General features: G+C 38.9%; 1 protein-coding gene across 2 annotated transcripts in view; it reads right to left on the reverse strand.

Moving 5' to 3' along the window:
• Window positions 1-2,286: 2,286 nt before the first annotated feature.
• Window positions 2,287-18,633, reverse strand: part of LOC140193994 (CYFIP-related Rac1 interactor A) — a 234,044-nt gene continuing 217,697 nt past the window's right edge. For both annotated transcript variants that reach the window (XM_072251281.1, XM_072251282.1), the window contains 4 exons: window positions 17,175-17,254; window positions 14,288-14,414; window positions 10,362-10,432; window positions 2,287-5,428 (listed from right to left, as the gene is read on the reverse strand). In XM_072251281.1, the coding sequence (XP_072107382.1) occupies window positions 5,359-5,428; window positions 10,362-10,432; window positions 14,288-14,414; window positions 17,175-17,254 (348 nt within the window). In that variant the 3' untranslated portion in view covers window positions 2,287-5,358. The remainder of the gene's footprint in view (window positions 5,429-10,361; window positions 10,433-14,287; window positions 14,415-17,174; window positions 17,255-18,633) is intronic.

Here is an 18,633-nt window from a genome sequence, read left to right on the forward strand (position 1 = left end):
TTCACTCATGCTCCTGAATTGTGAAGTGTAAAGGACAGAAACCTTGGATGGAATTAGTATAGGATTAGTGTAAATTGGAGCTTGGTGGGCAGTGTGGGTTCACTGAGACAAGGGGCTCGTTTCTAGACATCCCACCCTGCAAAAACTCATTTCAGGGAGGTAGCACCCCACCCCCCCGCCCCCCGACCTCCAAGGGTGTATGTAATACTTTGCTTAGTAACTTTGTCTAATTTGTAAACCAAGCTGGGTATATGCAGAAAATGTGACATTAAAATATGTACTTATATTATCATGTTTATTCTATTACCACTTTAAGCAAGTCTACAGGGAGTCTGGCCTCATCACGTAGGACATCAATAGCGTAGCTCCTTAGCAGCCAGCCAGCTAGTTTAATTAATGTTAGTTATGCTAATAAACAAATGACACCTGTTAAACTCACCTCAACATGTCCTTTTCTATTGCCCACGGTGAGTTAAAATGTAAAGTCACTGTTGCAAACAGCAGTGAGCAACACTACCATTATTTTTGAGGTCAACTATAAAGCCTGCCCACAGAGAAAACTGATAGGTGGCTAATACACTCAATTTCGTTTCTAAAAGGGTTTATCTAACAAATTTAATATTAAACACACAGCGCATATTTTCCTCACATGAATATAATGATAAGTCAATAGCATCATAACATTTTAAGTAACGTTTGGATATTAAACACACAGCACATATTTTCCCCGTATGAACATACAAAATCATTGCAACACATCAGTATCGCTGAATCAGTGGGAGCCCTGGGCTTGTTTTCCTGCAACAAGACGGTGCCAGCGAGGAGACAGCGATACTCGAAGGGGGTTCCTTATGTCCAGTCTATTCCGCAATTTAGTTTTTGTTGCATTCATTGCAGAAAACTCCGCTTCGCAGAGATATGTTGGAAATGGAAGCAACATTTTCAGTGCTTCCGTGGCTATCTCAGGATATTTAGCCTTGACTTTGATCTAGAATGCCGGCAGAGATGTTATGTCAAACATACTTTTCAGCCCGCCGGCATTTACAAGCTTGAGGAGTTGACTTTCTTCCTGCGCTGACATGGATGACGCGTGCATTCAAATTCAACAGTGGGCGTGACAGGGAATGAGGAAAGATGCAGCTGACTCATATCGCCAAATCATATCGTTTCCTCGCGGCCTGGTGGATGGGGACCACTCTTAGTACGAAGAGAGACCAATCAGGATTATTTTTTTTTTATTTATTCATTTTCTTTTTTCTCTCTCTCTCTCTCACACACTCACACTCTCTCACTCACACTCACTCTCCAAAAAAAAAAAAAAAAAAAATTGCTTTCCCAGATATGGTATATAATTTCCAGGCATCAGGGAGCCACTATCAATATGCGGGGAAACTCCCGGAACTTCCTGGAGAGGTGGGATGTCTGCATTTCTATGCTATGCCACACAAACAAGAGGGCATACGATGACGCAAAAATTAGTGGTTAGACAGAGGACTGAATGCTTTTAAAACCTACGAGTAACTAAAAGAACCATTAGGAGGGAAAGGATGAATATGAAAAGTAAGCTAACAAACAATATTGAAATTGATAGTGAAAGCTTTTTCAAGTAAAAAATAAAAGAGATGAGACTGCTAGAAAATGAGGCCGGAGAAATAATAACAGGGGACAAGAAGATGGTAGATGGACTAAATAAGTATTTTGCATCAGTTTTCATTGTGGAAGACACTAGCAGTGTGCCAGATAGAACACAGAAACATAGAACATAGAAAACATACAGCACAATGCAGGCCTAATTCTACGCCAATGTCTTATGGTGAAGCAGGTCGAAGTGTCATCCCAGTCAACTTAAAGCAGTTCCCTGACCCACTATTGGACTGCTCAGTTACTTTGGTAAGGAAGCTAGTGCTTGCTTTTGGCAAGCCAAGTAAATGTCTGTCAGCTTCCTATGCTGAGGTGGTGATGTAGGTACCCTGCTGTTGATCAGATGAAGGATGAGTTTACCCAATCTGGTCATCAGTATGCACTTTTTATAAATGTAAAATTAATGTAAGGAATTTATATTCATATGCAGGATTGCAGTTTTGCTTAAACCACATTCCTAGCAAGTACTATCTTTTTCCATCATAATGTTATTGTTCTTTTCAAGTATTCCTGTTATTCCTGATGGATTAGCAAGTAATTCAAAATCTGTCAAATTGCAGTCATACTTGTAAACCCAGAAATAACATTTTACCAGGGAAACACACAACACCAACCACTTCATAGTTCATTTAGAATATAAATACACTAAATAGTTTTATTTTCACTTCACACATACATAATGTACAAAACAAAGCAAATAGCTGGTTTCAGCTAGAATATATAATCGTCAAAGTAAAAAAAATCTATTGGAAGATTTTTTTTATATCCAGTTAGTCAAATCAGTATTTTATAATGTTAGATAAATTCTGAATTATCAGAGTTCCTGCCCAGCAATGGACTTAAAGAACACAGTCATTGTTTAAGTTGTACTTAGGACAATACTGCTTTAAGCAAGAACAGTACTGCCAGACCAAATTACCCTTCATTATTTTTAATCTGCTTTAAATTAGATTTCAAAATACAGATCAAGATACATTGTGTCACAAACAATATCAAAGCTTTTATTACTCTTATTAAACTGCAACAACAAATCGTAGTGGAATAAAATAGCAAATTTCACATTGAATGAACACTGTTTTAGTACTATGGAATTGAAGTTTCTTGCCACCATTCAACAAGCCTAGCTTCAGCCTAATAGCCCATGTTTACACATGTTAAAGTGACAGTAATATTCATTAAGGGAATGTGTTTAAGCCACATTTTCATTTTTCAGTGCATTTAAAATATACAAAGGGTTTTGCAAAAAAAATCCTCAAACAAATTTAACGCTATAATGCACTGATCGCAAACTCACAACAAATGCTGAATTTCTAACTCTGCAACCTTAACGTACGCCTGTATTACTAAAAGTTGTACCAATCATCCTTGGCTAGTACTGGAATTGGGACTATACCAGCTTGCAAATAAGAGTGCATATCTAACAAGGGACTTGCTTAGAATCAGGGGTCACAATAAAACTTTCATCAATATACTTCTACAACATACAATATTCTTGGCCTTTTTGACATTTACACTGCAGGAGCAGATTCACTTGGCTTAAACTAGTTTGAAGTGTTAAACTGAATCAGATGCTGGCCATGTTATCTTTAAATGCTGTCAGCTCTTTATATAAGAGTTTACTTGCACAAGAGTCTTACCAATAATTCATGACACTTCCAGAGGTGACAAACATAAACTGTAAGGACTGATATCACTGATCTACCAATGTTGTTCAAGCAAACTGTTTGTTTTCTCAACAATAAGTGTTTATGGGTATGGAGGTAAGTGAACATTAATAGATTTGTCATTTACTAGTAGAGTTGTGTTTTAAGAAATAAAAATCTTAAGGGTCTCGCTTCTCAACTAAATCCAGCTCCATATATACTTTGAAAGTTACCCTACTTATAATGGAAAGGATTCAAATGTATACACAATGCTTCAGAATAATGGTGTTTGAGAATTCAATTTCTCAAGAAGAATCAAATCTGTGAACTTAGCCAATGTTTTAAAAAGATATTTAGAAGGGGAATGAATTAGAATCTCTGATGTTCTATAATAAGCAAACAAAAATAATAAATGCAGTGGGGTATTTGTACAAACCCTCAATGGTATTTTTATCAGTTCATGGTGATAATCTGCCACCTCCAAGGAAGTAAAAGCCAGCTTATGTGACAAAATAGGTAGCCCGAGAAATCCCCACTATCATTGCCATCCTAATAACCAAATACGTAATTTAAAAGAATAACCAATGGTAAACCTGTGGTATAAATAATCATTGGCACACATGTATCAGAATTGGCATCTTTACACAAAATGCTGACCATTCCTGGCTTCTTCCAACAGGACATATCTTGCCAAGCCCTTTAATGGAAACAACTGTTGTGAATTTCTTAATTTGTGGGACAGGTATGATGGACTTTGTTACTGTTCTTAGTAAATTGCATTTTTATGTGTACTTCATTCACAGAATGCAACACGTGAAATTTTATTGCTTGTATAAAAAAATACATTGAAATAGAAATATAGGTTTGTACCAGTGAAGGAATTAAAGACCTTTGCTCTAAAGGCCATCATTTTACTTTAAGAAATCATTTGTTCTTTCTTGCCAATATTTTGCACCACCTTTCTTAGTTGCTTTTCAGGAAATATTGTTTATTGTAGACCTCATTTTTTTAAAAAGATTCTTCAATCATTAAAATTTAATACTTGTAATAACACCCTGAAGAAAAAAATTGGTCTGGTGATTTATCAGTGCCTCATGTTTACTAGCATGTGGTATTTACGGGTGTCTAGTTCATATTTGGCAATGACTGGAATTACATTTATCTGTGAGTACATAACCTTTGTGCCACGGTTGCTTGTTGCTGATCACAAATTTATCTTCTGTTACCTGTATTCTACATTCCCCTTTCTGTTAGCTGAAAGTGCACAAAAACAGGAAATGCACAATTTAACATGTATAATGCCCATTAAGTCAACACCAAACTTACAATTTTATTAATTCCTTTTACAGTTTAAAAAAAGAAAAAAACCTGTTCTAATTTAAAGATCTGATTTCAGATGGCAAGTAGAAAAGTGGTGCAGTTAAAATGGTATGGCATTTTAATATTATGGCCTTTCATAAAATTCTGAGATTCAAAAAAAAATTCAGATAAACAAGTGATTCTTAAATTCAACACTATAGGGCATTGAAAGACAGTCGCCTCCTCCAAGCCTCAATGCATCTGCCCAACAAGATTGCTGCACTGGATGATCATTAAATTTCAGCAATTCTTGCCTAAAATAGCTGAATGGAAGCAAAAGATAATTCAAAAAAAATCTGCTAATTTGTGAGGGTTCTTCCCCATCCTCCCCCACAGGAAGAATTGCTTCCCTGAATGCAAAGACACGAAAGATGTGAGCAAATTCACAAATTACATTTGCAGATGTACCAGGTCTTATAGCTTATACAGAGAAACCCTTACTGGAGAAATACAACATTGTACATCAATTCTGGCAAAAACAAACTGCACTTCGCAACATCAATTATAAGGCTGCAGGTATGCTTCATATGCTATGTAAAAATTAAAAAAAAAAGCCATTCATCAGTTTTATTATAAAGATCTTTCTTTATATGTTAAAAGATGAGGAGGGAATGGTTATGGTAAATAAGACATAAGTATTAACACCAACTTGTATTAAATTATGTAAACATGTACATCTTCTGAGGTCAGGACAGGGATCCTCTTGCCCAGGGAATTACTGAACCTGAAGCATTGTTCGAATCTGTTTAGATGCTGACTCATCGTTCAGGTGTCTTGTGGTGTACCTATGAAACATTAATATTTTGTAACATTTAACAAACCAACTGTGATAAACAAAATGACTGTTTAGAATAGTAAGATTTGTAGTTATTTTGTGAAGATTCTATTATATCAATGTAGTTATAAAGAAGGCAAGACAGTGGCTATACTTTATTGGGAGTTTGAAGAGATTTGGCATGTTAACAAATACACTCAAAAACTTCTATAGTTGTATCGTGGAGAGCATTCTGACAGGCTGCATCACTGTCTGGTATGGAGGGGCTACAGCACAGGAGCAAAAGAAGCTGCAGAAGGTTGTAAATCTAGTCAACTCCATCTTGGATAGGAGCCTACAAAGTACCCGGGGCATCTTCAGGGAGCGGTGTCTCAGAAAGGCAGCATCCATTATTAAGGACCTCCAGCACCCAGGGCATGCCTTTTCTCACTGTTACTGTCAGGTAGGAGGTACAGAAGCCTGAAGGCACACACTCAGCGATTCAGGAACAGATTCTTCCTCTCTGCCATATGATTCCTAAATAGACATGAAATCTTTGGACACTACCTTACTTTTAAAAAAAAAATACAGTATTTCTGTTTTTACATATTTTAAAAAATCTATTCAATAAATGTATACCATAATTGCTTTGCTTATTTATTATTATTATTATTTTTTCTCTCAGCTAGATTGTGTTGCATTGAACTGCTGCTAAGTTAACAAATTTTACATCACATGTTGGTGATAATAAACCTGATTCTGATTGGTGGACATAAGTGGTGACAGGGTAAAATACATCTTCCCCCCTCTCTGTCAGTACCGATTCCAAATATAAAATAGTGGCACCAAACAGAAAAATTATAGCTCAGATTTTTCTTTAATTGACCACAGTCTGTTCAGATTAATCTTTATCATTGCAGGTATTTCCACATGTAAGAGAACTGATTTTGAACAATATCTAGTAACACCCCTCTAATGTTTAGTTCTTGATAACTTTCAGATGTAAAGACACAAGGGTCTAAAATTGGTCTAAGCTAAATTTTTATTAATGTGTTCGGGCAATTCTCACCCAAAACGAAGTGGTTTGGAGATGTGTAAAATGTCTGAAACTAGAACGGATTGCACCTCCTTGCAGTTTGTCAGAGGTTGGACAAAGGAACAGGCAGCCAAATTTACCTGGATGTGGGCGAGTGAGATTGCCTCACTTTCTCTTAAGTTTTGTTTTACAAAGCACATCTTTATTCCTTCTGCCACCTCTTTTCCCATTCTCCCAATATGTGCAAGTCCTTCTGCAGACCCACTGTTTCCTCAACACTACCTGCCCCTTCACTGGTCTTAGCATTACCTGCAAACCTGGCCACAAGGCCATCAATTCTGTCATCCAAATTGTTGAAATACCAGGTGAAAAGAGGCTGTTAATACCAACCTACGGCACACCACTAGTCACCAGTAGCCAACTAGAATATGGCCCTTTAATTCCCAATTTTTGCCTCCTGCCAGTCAGACAATCCATGTTGGAATGTTTCCTGTAATACCATGGGTTCTTGTCTTGTTAAGCAACCTCTAGAATTTAGTGATTCTAGAAAGATCATTAATAATGCCTCCATGATCTTTTCAGCTACCTCTTTCAGAACCCTGAGCTGCAGTCCATCTGGTCCAGGTGACTTATCTCCTTTTAAACCTTTCAGCTTCCCAAGCATCACCTTCTTAGTAATAGCAACTACACTCACTTCTGCCCCTGACACTCTCTAATTTGGGGCATACTGCTCGTGTCTTTCAGTGAAGCCAGATGCAACATATTTATTAAGTTTGTCCACCATTTCTTTGTCCTCCATTACTACCTCTCCAGTGTCATTTTCCAGCAGTCCAATATCCACTCTAGCCTCCCTTTTATTCTTTATATTATCTGAAAAAAACTTACGGTATCCCCTTTGATATTATTGACATGCTTACCTTCATATTTCATCTTTCCCTCAGTTTTTTTGGTTGCCTTCTGTTGCTTTTTATAAGCTTCCCAATCCTCTAACTATCCATTAATTTTTCTGTGATATTATATGCTCTTGTTTGCTTTCATGCCATCTTTGACTTCCCTTTTCAGCCACGGTTGCCTTCAGAATACCTCAATTTGGGATACATCTATCCTGCTCCCAGAAACTCTAGCCATTGCTTTTCTGTTCTTATCCCTGATGGTGTCCCCTTCCAATCAACTTTGGCCAGCTCCTCTCTCATGCCTCTGCAATTCTGTTTACTCTACTGTAGTATTGATATATCTGACTTTAAATCTGAAACATCTACTCTCTCTCTACAATCTGTCTGGGGCAAGACACTCATGTAAAGGACCATGCAGCTAATTCTTCTATAACCAGAGCGAAAAGCTGCCTCAGGATTTCTGACCTCCACAAACTTTTTCACCCACGCACTTGCCCCTACTCCTTCCAGAACAAAATGGACTAAAGCTTAAGCAATGTTGACATAATGGAAAACTGGAAGATTTTCAAATGTTGCTCCTGCGTAGCTATTGCAATATTTTTTCCTGCAGAGGTACTGTTCCAATAAATAATCCAGAGCACTTTTTAATGCAACAGGGTTATCTCAGTTGCATCTCAGCTTTAAAGCTAGCTGAGGTATCCTGAATGTGAAGCCCTTTATATAACTTCTAAATCTAGTGTGCAAAGAACAGAAGATTACTACTAATATCATATGGATGAAATACCAAAGAAATGTCATTTTCTTAAACAGCAATCAGGGATGCACCTCTGAGGTCAGGGTAAGGGACACAAACAGTAGGAGGATCTGTAAAATGCTCTTGCCACAACTTTGGATTGTGACTACACTTCAACCTGCATTTGTTCCTTAGCCTTTTCAATCAACAAGACTTAATCTTACCTACTTCATTTAAAATCTCTTAATTAGTTCACACCCCAGCTTGTCAAGCCCAGTACAGAGTAAACAAAGAAAAATCGATACATTGGCAGTTGAGAATTTTATTCTGAATTTCAAATGTAATCCTTGCCCTGGGAAAAAGTACCATCGACTCTGGATTTTAACTTCTTCTACCAGTATGAAGTATGCACAATGCAAACTGGAACAAACTCCCCCTTAATAAACTTTCAATCTGACTACTCCACCAGCTTCCTCAATGAGCCTCAGAAACCTTTGTCATCATACAAGGCTCCATAATATAGAAGCTTGCTTGAGCTATTAATTTTACATTAATTACCAACTCATACCTTTTAACCCTCTTAAGAATCAATATATCCAGGCACCTGGAGATATTTATTGTTTCTATAACAGAGACATGCATTTCAAATTGAAAGGGAGTCCTTAAAATTGCCCCCAACAAGATATCCAATGTGGGTAACACAATGTGTCCCTATGTTGCTAACCATGGAAACTATATATATATATATATATATATATATATATATATATATATATATATATATATATATATATATATATATATCAATGATCTGGATGATAATGTGGTAAATTGGATCAGCAAGTTTGCTGATGATACAAAGATTGAAGGTGTAGTAGACAGTGAGGAAGGTTTTCAGAGCCTGCAGAGGGACTTGGACCAGCTGGAAAAATGGGCTGAAGAATGGCAGATGGAGTTTAATACTGACAAGTGTGAGGTATTGCACGTTGGAAGGACAGACCAATGTAGAACATACAGGGTTAATGGTAAGGCACTGAGGAGTGCAGTGGAACAGAGGGATCTGGGAATACAGATACAAAATTCCCTAAAAGTGGCGTCACAGGTAGATAGGGTCGTAAAGAGAGCCTTTGGTACATTGGCCTTTATTAATCAAAGTATTGAGTATAAGAGCTGGAATGTTATGATGAGGTTGTATAAGGCATTGGTGAGGCCGAATCTGGAGTATTGTGTTCAGTTTTGGTCACCAAATTAAGGAAGGATATAAATAAGGTTGAAAGAGTGCAGAAAAGGTTTACAAGGATGTTGCCGGGACTTGAGAAACTCAGTTACAGAGAAAGGTTGAATAGGTTAGGACTTTATTCCCTGGAGCGTAGAAGAATGAGGGGAGATTTGATAGAGGTATATAAAATTATGATGGGTATAGATAGAGTGAATGCAAGCAGGCTTTTTCCACTGAGGCAAGGGGAGAAAAAAACCAGAGGACATGGGTTAAGGGTGGGGGGGGGAAAGTTTAAAGGGAACATTAGGGGGGGCTTCTTCACACAGAGTGGTGGGAGTATGGAATGAGCTGCCAGACGAGGTGGTAAATGCAGGTTCTTTTTTAACATTTAAGAATAAATTGGACAGATACATGGATGGGAGGTGTATGGAGGGATATGGTCCGTGTGCAGGTCAGTGGGACTAGGCAGAAAATGGTTCGGCACAGCCAAGAAGGGCCAAAGGGCCTGTTTCTGTGTTGTAGTTTCTATGGTTCTATGGTAAGTCCTCAAAATGAACCTAACTGCCTTTGACTGGTGAAGAATGGGGAAGATATTAAGAGACTCAATATAAGACATAGACCATAAAACATAAGAACAGCATTAGGCCATTCAGTCTCCTCTGCCAAACATGGAGTTTCCAGCTTATAATAACTCCAATTTTCAGTCCTAATATAATAAGCTAGAAATCAATGTGACTGATTTTAAATGTTTCTTCATAAAAACATCCAGCTATGATGAGAGATTTCTGTTACAAATGATATTTTGGACTGAACAATTATTTTGCTTGTAAGTGGACTTGACACTCAATGTTAATGCAACAGATTTTTTTTCATACATTGGAAAAAATTGTGACTTGCTCATTTTGTGCCTTGGGGTAGAAACAGCTGACTAGATGTAAGAAATGAACTGTAAGACATCCAAAAGGTAAGCAAACTGCACTCACATTTCAGCGAGAAATATTATGTGCAAGCCAAAATACGGAATACATACAGAATATAATAAGGCTGACCCTAAATCCGTTTGACTGAAGAAGCAGGTCCTACCTGAGTGCATTCAGAAGGCCTTCAACATTATTTGGTGGCTGTTCTTTCAAAACTTTTATACATCCTTTCATCTGAAATGTAACAGAAACAGTTGAGCGTTCCATTGTTTTTCAAAAGCTTTAAGTTTAACACAAGTTTGTTGAAGCTTTAAATTTTCCAGATGAATTTATGGCAAAAATCTCTTCAAAGACTTGTTTCAAGCCAAAGATACTCTATTAAAATTCCATGGAAATATCATAACACAAATCTCAGAATTCACTCATAGCAATCACAATACCCTATTAATGATCTAGATATTCATTTAACAATCTGAAAAGCTGCAAGAAAACTTTGTTATAAGTGAATCAATCAAAACTTGAGTAGCAGATCAGCATGTAAGTAAAGGATCAGAAATGTATGAAATGGTGTTTTATGTACATGTAATACTGGATGTTGCATGACCCAAACAATGTAATTGAAGTAATAGCACGAATCTCCTCGGGACATTTTTGATGAAACTGACTGAAAGTCACTGGTTCAGAATTACATGGGTGGGACACAGGCAGTCAACTATTTGGTTCAAGGGCATACCAACATAAAATTCAGTAGAACACAAGATGATAAAGGATGAAGTAAAATATGTGTGGTGTCAAGTCTGGGAGGATCATGATTGGTCAGGTCCACAATGGGAGCAGGGAGTTGAGTGAATGGGCAATTGACGTTTAGTGTTGTGGTGGTTGTGGTAATGGAGTGACCGGGGAACAGTGCTGTTTTCCATGGTAGTGATTGGTTGTCAGCTGATTTAAGATGATGGGTGGGGGCCTAGTTTGGGAATTCATTGGGGGTGGGGAGGGCAGGAGCCCAAAAGAGAACTAGTTAAATATTAATACCAGTGGACCTACTTTAGCTTGGTTTCCAATCTGAATCTCCTCAGGGGGGCATTCAAGTTGCATTGAAGCAAGTTTTGCAGACAAGGAGAGAGCTTGCAAGTCCTCATGAGTGGCCTGGGGACAGCAAAGGCTATTCAGATGTACATGAAGACCCCAATTTTCATTACTCTCATTTTTTATATAGCGGTATATTGAGTAGTGCACAAAAATATGGTCAGATGATCAGATTTCTCAGCAGCTTTCCCACTGCCACACACTGCTGGGAAAAATAAACATCTAGTTGTTAGCTGAGCCTCTTCAGCCCCATGCAGGCCACATCTCTTTAGTTTAGAACAGGGGTCCCACCCTGGCATCCATGAACCCTTTGCTTTATGGTCCATGACTTCAAAAAAGATTGGGAACCTCTGGTCTAGAACATATTGCATTGGTACTGGGTTACTGCATTGTTAGAAGTGTTTTTCATACTTTAGGCTCATCTTCAAACACCCTATAATTCGATTCATCTTTTATTTTGCAAACCACAATGAAGCTCAACGCAGAGCATTAAGCAACACAAAATGAAATAAAAGGCCACAATGAGAAATACATCCATGTTGTCCAACTCCTCAAAGTAACACTCTCATGCCTCGATTGAAAACAGTAAGGGCACTCCGTTCAGCTTACACAACCTGGCAACCTGATTTGAGCATCTGTAGTCTTGTGTGTCCACATAACCTGGATTCTCCTTGTTTTGGTTTCAATCCCCAGACAGCTCGTGAAGGGTTGTAAAGTCAATGAGTAATCTGGATATAGAACATGTATGTAGAATAGTATAGCACGGGAACGAACCCTTTGGTCCAGCATGTTTGTGCTAAACACCATGCCAATCAAAAACAGTCTCACCTGCTTGTATTTGCTGTACTCCTCCATTCCTTGCCTGTTCATATGTCTATCTAAATGCCTCTCAAACATTGTTGGTGTACCTACCTCCACCACCACCCGTTCTAGGCACTTACCACTCTTGGTGCTTAAAAAAAAACTTGACCCATAGATTCCCTTTAAACTTACCCCTCGCACGTTAAACCTACACCCTCAAAGACTCTGATTGTCTACCCCATCTGTGCCTCAGAATTGTGTATACCTCTCAGGTCTCCACTCTAGGGGGAACAATCCAAGTATGTCCAGCATTCAATAGCTGATACTAACACACAACATAGAAGTCTACAGCACATTACAGGCCCTTTGGTCCACAACATTGTGCCGACCATGTAACCCATTCTAGAAACTGCCTAGAATTACCCTACCGCCCAACCCTCTATTTTTCTAAGCTCCATGTACCTATCATGGAGTCCCTTATCAAGAGTCCCTTAAAAGACTATCGTATCTGCCCCTACTACCTTTGCTGGTAGTGCATTCCACACACCCACTCTCTGTGTGGAAAAACTTACCCCTGACATCCCCTCTGTACTTAATTTCATGCATCTTAAAACCATGCCCCCTAGTGTTAGCCATTTCAGCCCTGGGAAAAAGCCTCTGGTCATCCACACGATCAATGCCTCTCATCATCTTGTACACCTCTATCAGGTAACCTCTCTCATCCTCCGTCGCTCCAAGGAGAAAATGCCAAGTTCACTCAATCTATTCTCTTAAGGCACACTCTCCAATCCAGGCAACACCCTTGTAAATCTCCTCTGCATTTTTTCTATAGTATCCACAACCTTCCTGTAGTGAGGTGACCAGAAATGGATGCAGTATTCCAAGTGGGGTCTAACTAAGGTCTTGTATAGCTGTAACACTACTTCACAGCTCTTGAACTTGATGAAGGCCAACACACCATATGTCTTAACAACACTGTCAACCTGTGCAGCAGCTTTGAGTGAACCTTGGACCACCTCACACTTAAGCAGCAACTAGGCAACGTCCTGGCATCTCTTCAACATCCTCGCTAAAGCTTCCACATCCATCCTGTACAAAATACTCCAAATGTGACCTAACTAAAGTATTATACAATTGCACCATGACTTCTCACCCTTTATACTTAATGCCCTGAGCATTGAAGGCTAGCATGCCATATGACATCTTTATCATCCTATCTACCTGTGTTGCCACTCTATGGACATGCATCCTAACAGCCCCCTGTAGAACATAGAACACTACAGAACAGTGCCGGCCCTTTGGTCCATGATATGGTGCCGACTTTATAACCTACTCTAAGATCAATCTAACCCTTCCCTTCGACACAGCCCTCCAGTTTTCTACGATCTATGTGCCTACTTAAAAGTTTCTTAAACGTCCCTAATGCATCTTCCTCTACCATCACTTTAGACTGAAGGATATAGGAGAAATTGCTTTATGAAGTATTTTAAATTTGGAGAAATTTGGTGAGATATGTCACCAGACTGGGTGCATGAGGTACAACTCCAAGTTGTTTGGGACGCAACTGGCCAGAATGTGTCCAATACCTGAAGTTAGGCGACCCCAAAGACCACAGCAACTGCTTTGGTGACAACGTTAACAAACCCCCAAAGACGCAGGAGTTCTATGCCCTGCTTTTAATAAGGCATGCCACATGAGAAGAAAAAACAACCCCACTGCAGCAGAATGTCATAGAAGACAATCTAAAATAGCTAGAATAACCGACAGAGGACAAGAATATCACCATCAGTTGAGTTGATGCTATTGAATTGCGAGCCCAATGTCATGGTGTGAGATAAGTTCCAAAAAGCCTTCAATTTAACATGAAGAGATAACTGAGGGAAAATGGCCAGCTTAGAATCAAGGTCAGATGTTAGAACAGTCCATGGACTGACTACAGAGTGCAGTACTGAAGCTTACTTGATAATGCTTGCAGGATCTAACCAAAAAAAATCAGTTACAAAGAGCTTCACACTATGTAAACAGGCATTTGCTGAGCTGATAAATTAGATGGCAGCAAAGGTGTTATGTAAAATTCAATGTAGAATATTACCCTTTATTTCAAAACCTAATAAAACCATTAACCTTGTATAGCATTGCTACTTCTCGTTGTTATTCAGTATAATAAGTCAGAGTTACTTTCTCCAGTATGAATTTACTTACGTCAATTTTTGATGTTTTTGCAAATGCTCCCACAGGGTGTACATGATCGTAAAGGATGATGACGCCCACCATCACTCTCATACAGAACAACAGAGTTTCATCATTGGTGAACCTGCTCTTGTACTCCCTGTTTAAAAGGATGAAAAAAGATGAAGCTCAATAAGAATGTGGTAACCTGCATTGCCCAGAAGCACTTACATCCACTGTGATAAAGTGCTTTCAGAGGTTAGTCATGCAGCCTATCAACTCCTGCCTGAAGATTAATCTGGATCTGCTCTAATTTGGATGAAATTTTATTGACCCTTCACTCAGCTCTGGTACTAAATCTGGACTATGAAGATGGCATGTTAAAATGCTCTTCACTCACTACAGCTCAGCATTCAACACCATCATCCCCATGAAACTCATCACTATGTTTCAAGACCTAGGCCTTGACACCTCCCTGTGCAACTAGATCCTCAATTTCCTCACGTGCAAACCCCAGTGTGTATGGATTGGCAACAACACCTTCTCCACAATCTCCATCAGTACAGGTGTATCCCAAGGCTGTGGGCTTAGCCCCCTGCTCTACTCACTTTATACCTATGATTGTGTGTCTAAATACAACTCCAATGCTGTATTTAAGTTTGCTGACAACCACATTGTATTTGGCCAAATCAAAGTTCAAGATGAATCCGCATATATAGAAGGGAGATTGAAATGGTTGAATGGTGAAACAGCCTCTCATTCAACATCAGCACAACCAAAGAGCTGATTATCTACTACAGGAGAAAGAAGCGCATGTCCACAAACCAGTCCTTATTAGGGGATTGGAGGTGAAGAGGATCAATAATTTTAAATTCCCTGGTGATATATTACAGGATCTGCCATAGGACCAGCATGCAATTGTCATTACAAAGAAGGCACAACAGTGCCATTACTTCCTTAGAAATTTGCGTAGGTTCACCACGTTACCAAAATTTGACAGACTTCTACAGATGCACAGTGGAATGTATCCTAAATGGTTGCATCATAGCCTGGTATAGTAACAAGGAATGAAAAAGTCTACAGAAAGTAGTGGGCACAGCCCAGTCCATCACAGGAAAAGCCCTTCCCACCATTGAGCACAATATAAGGAGCACTGCCAAAAGAAAGCAACATCCATCATCAAGAACTCCCAGCATCCTAGCCATGCTCTCTTCTCACTACTACAATCAAGCAGGACGTACAGAAGCCTTAGGTCCTACACCACCAGATTCAGGAACAGTTATTACCCTACAACCATCAGGCATCAACCATCTCCTCAAACTCAGAACTGATTTCATAACCTTTCAAGGACTCTACAACTCATGTTCTCAGCTTTATTTATTTATCTATTTACTTTTATGCACATTTTGCCTTTGCACATGGCTGTTTGCTCATTTTTATGTAGTTTTTCATAAATTCTACTGCATATATTTTCTTGTAAATGCCTGCAAGAAAATTAAACTCCAGGTATTATATGATAACATAAGTATTTTAATAACTTTTACTTTGACTTTGCTATTGAAAACTATCTTTACAATAATGAATAATAAACATTAGCACTTCTCTATCATCGTCAATACAAGTAAATTACTGCAACACACACAAAATGCTGGAAGAACTCAGCAGGCCAGGCCAGGCAAAGAGTATAGGCAGTGTTTCAGGCCAAGACCCTTCATCAGGACTGGAGAAAAAAAGATGAGGATTCAGAGTTAGAAGGTGGGGGTGGGGTGGGGTGGGGTGGGGGGGAACAGGAGGGAGAAACACAAGGTGATAGGTGAAACCAGGAACCGGAGAAGTAAAGAGCTGGGAAGTTGATTGGTGGAATAGATAATAGATACAGGGCTGGACAAGGGGGAATATGATAGGAGAGGACAGAAGGCCATGGAAGAAAAAAAAGCAGGGAGGAACACCAGAGGGAGGTGATGGACAAGTAAGGATAAGGTGAGAGGAAATGGGAAGGGGGAATGGTTGGGGTGGTGGGGGTGGATTACCGGAATTTAAGAAATCGGCCATCAGGTTGGAGGCTACATCCTGCCCCCTTCCCGGTTTCATCTATCACCTTGTGTTTCTTCTTCCCCTCCCGCCACCTTCTAAATCTGACTCATCTTTTTTTCTCGAGTCCTGATGAAGGGTCTTGGCCCGAAATGTCAACTATACCCTTTTTCCATAAATGCTGCCTGACCTACTGAGTTCCTCCAGCATTTTGTGTGTGTTGCTTGGCTTTCCAGCATCTCAGATTTTCTTTTGTTTGTGGTTGGACAAGTAAATTACTTCCGTGTTACACATTTAAATTTCTCTGGTCTTCTAAATTGGAAATATACTCAGTTCGTTGATTGAACTGGGTTAAATCACCAGAATCTTCTACCTAAATCACAGAGTACTTGCAACACAAGCATTGCGGCATTCAAGATAGTGACTGACAGCTTCCTTCAATCAGAAGGGATATTAAATATATACCTTTTTACCACACCCATGCCTCATTAATGAATTAAAACTAAGTTATTGTCTAGATCTACTGATAAATATCTATCAGCTCAATATTTTAAACCGGAAACATAAGTAAATAATTGCTGTTGCCATGGCAGACTATTTATACGGCACAGGAGGCAGAAGAGTGTCACAGAGCCCACACATTACCAGTGCAGTCTTGAAAGATACCCAACAAATCTCATTACGCAACAGCTCCTCTCTACAAAATCAACTTTTGGAGATATAAAAAGCAACTCCAATAAATTCACTGCTATTTATATAGATTTTCTGATTGAGACAGGCGCAGGCAATAAATGTAATAGGATCTCAAATGTAATGATTAGACTATCCTGAACAGATAGCATAATAATTCATGAATATAAAGTACTCACCATTTGTGGATCATACTTACGGTGTTTCAAGCATGACTTTGCATATGCTTGCCATTGTGCTTAAACAGTCAGTTGTATTTTCTATAGGCAGAGTCTTGTTCTGAAATACATTAATACAATTATATTTCAAAGCACACCCACAATCCTGAGCGTTGTACAACAATGCACTAATTGCTCACCATTGCAGGGATCAGTTTTCCCTGGAAAATATGCCAGCTGGACAATTATAAGTAGTGTGAATAGAAATAGTCAAAATGCTCGTCAAAATGGATCAGAATGTAGTATTCATCAGCTCTCTAATTATCTATATTAATCTACAAATCTGCGGCTTTGACTTTGGTCCACTATTCAGGTGCACATAAGTGAACTGAAATGAAAATTCATTGCTGATATCAAAATTAGGTTGTATACTTAATAGAAAACTCTCTATTTTGGCAGCACTCAGAGCAGTTTTAATTTTCTGCCTATTAATCTATTGTTGCCTATTTCCAATAAAGACATGCAAATAATTATCCATGCAAAACATCACTTGAAGCCCTGTTTCCTTTATAAAGTTTACAGTTATGTTATACCAAATCTGATACTGATTGTGGATAAAATTCCATGTAAGTAAAATGCAAGCAAATCAAAACAGTAAACTTAATGAAATCCCTAGTTCTGATTCACAAGGTAGTCTAATCGAAGTTCACTTATTCACAGGCAGTGGATATTGCTGACAAGGCTCATCCTAAATAGTTGTAAAGTTGCGATGACTTCTAGGCCATTTCAGAGAGGTACTTAAGGATACGGAATCACATATTAACTATAGAGGGCGAGTTGATTTCTAAAGGATATTGGCAAGCCGCACTGATTTTTAACAACAAACTGGTGGATCATGACATCCCTAGCAACAGCTGTCAAGTTAGCAGCTCATTACTACATTCACAAGGTCAAGAATCTGAAGCTAGAGAGCACAGATTTAGGATAAAGGCAAGGGCTTTAGCAAAGATCTGAGATAGAATATTTTCATCCAGAGGATGGCTTGAAACTGGAACACATTACCTGATTGGGAGGTGGAGGCGGAGGCTGCTATTCACAACACTTAAGTAACTAGAAAAACACTGGGATCATTAATGCTCAGAAGGTATAGAACAAATTGCCTAGCAAATTGGACTAGCATAGATGGGTACTTTATTGTCAGCACAGACGTGGCAGACCTGTTTATAGCCATAGAAAAGTATAGCACAGAAACAGGCTCTTCCACCTGCACCGGGGACCAGAGCCCCCCATTCCTCTACCAACCATGTATCTATCCAATCATCTCTTAAACATTGAAATCAAGTTTGCATGCACCACTTATGCTGGCAGCTCATTCCACACTCTCATGATCCTGCAAGTGAAGAAACTTCCCCTCATGTTCCCCTTAAACTTTTCACTTTTCAAGCTTAACCCATGACCTCTGGTTGAAGTCACACCCCACCTCAGTAGAAAAAGCCTGCT

This window comes from Mobula birostris, chromosome 2 (genome assembly GCF_030028105.1).
Source record: "Mobula birostris isolate sMobBir1 chromosome 2, sMobBir1.hap1, whole genome shotgun sequence".
In the NCBI taxonomy this organism is placed as follows: Eukaryota; Metazoa; Chordata; class Chondrichthyes; order Myliobatiformes; family Myliobatidae; genus Mobula; species Mobula birostris.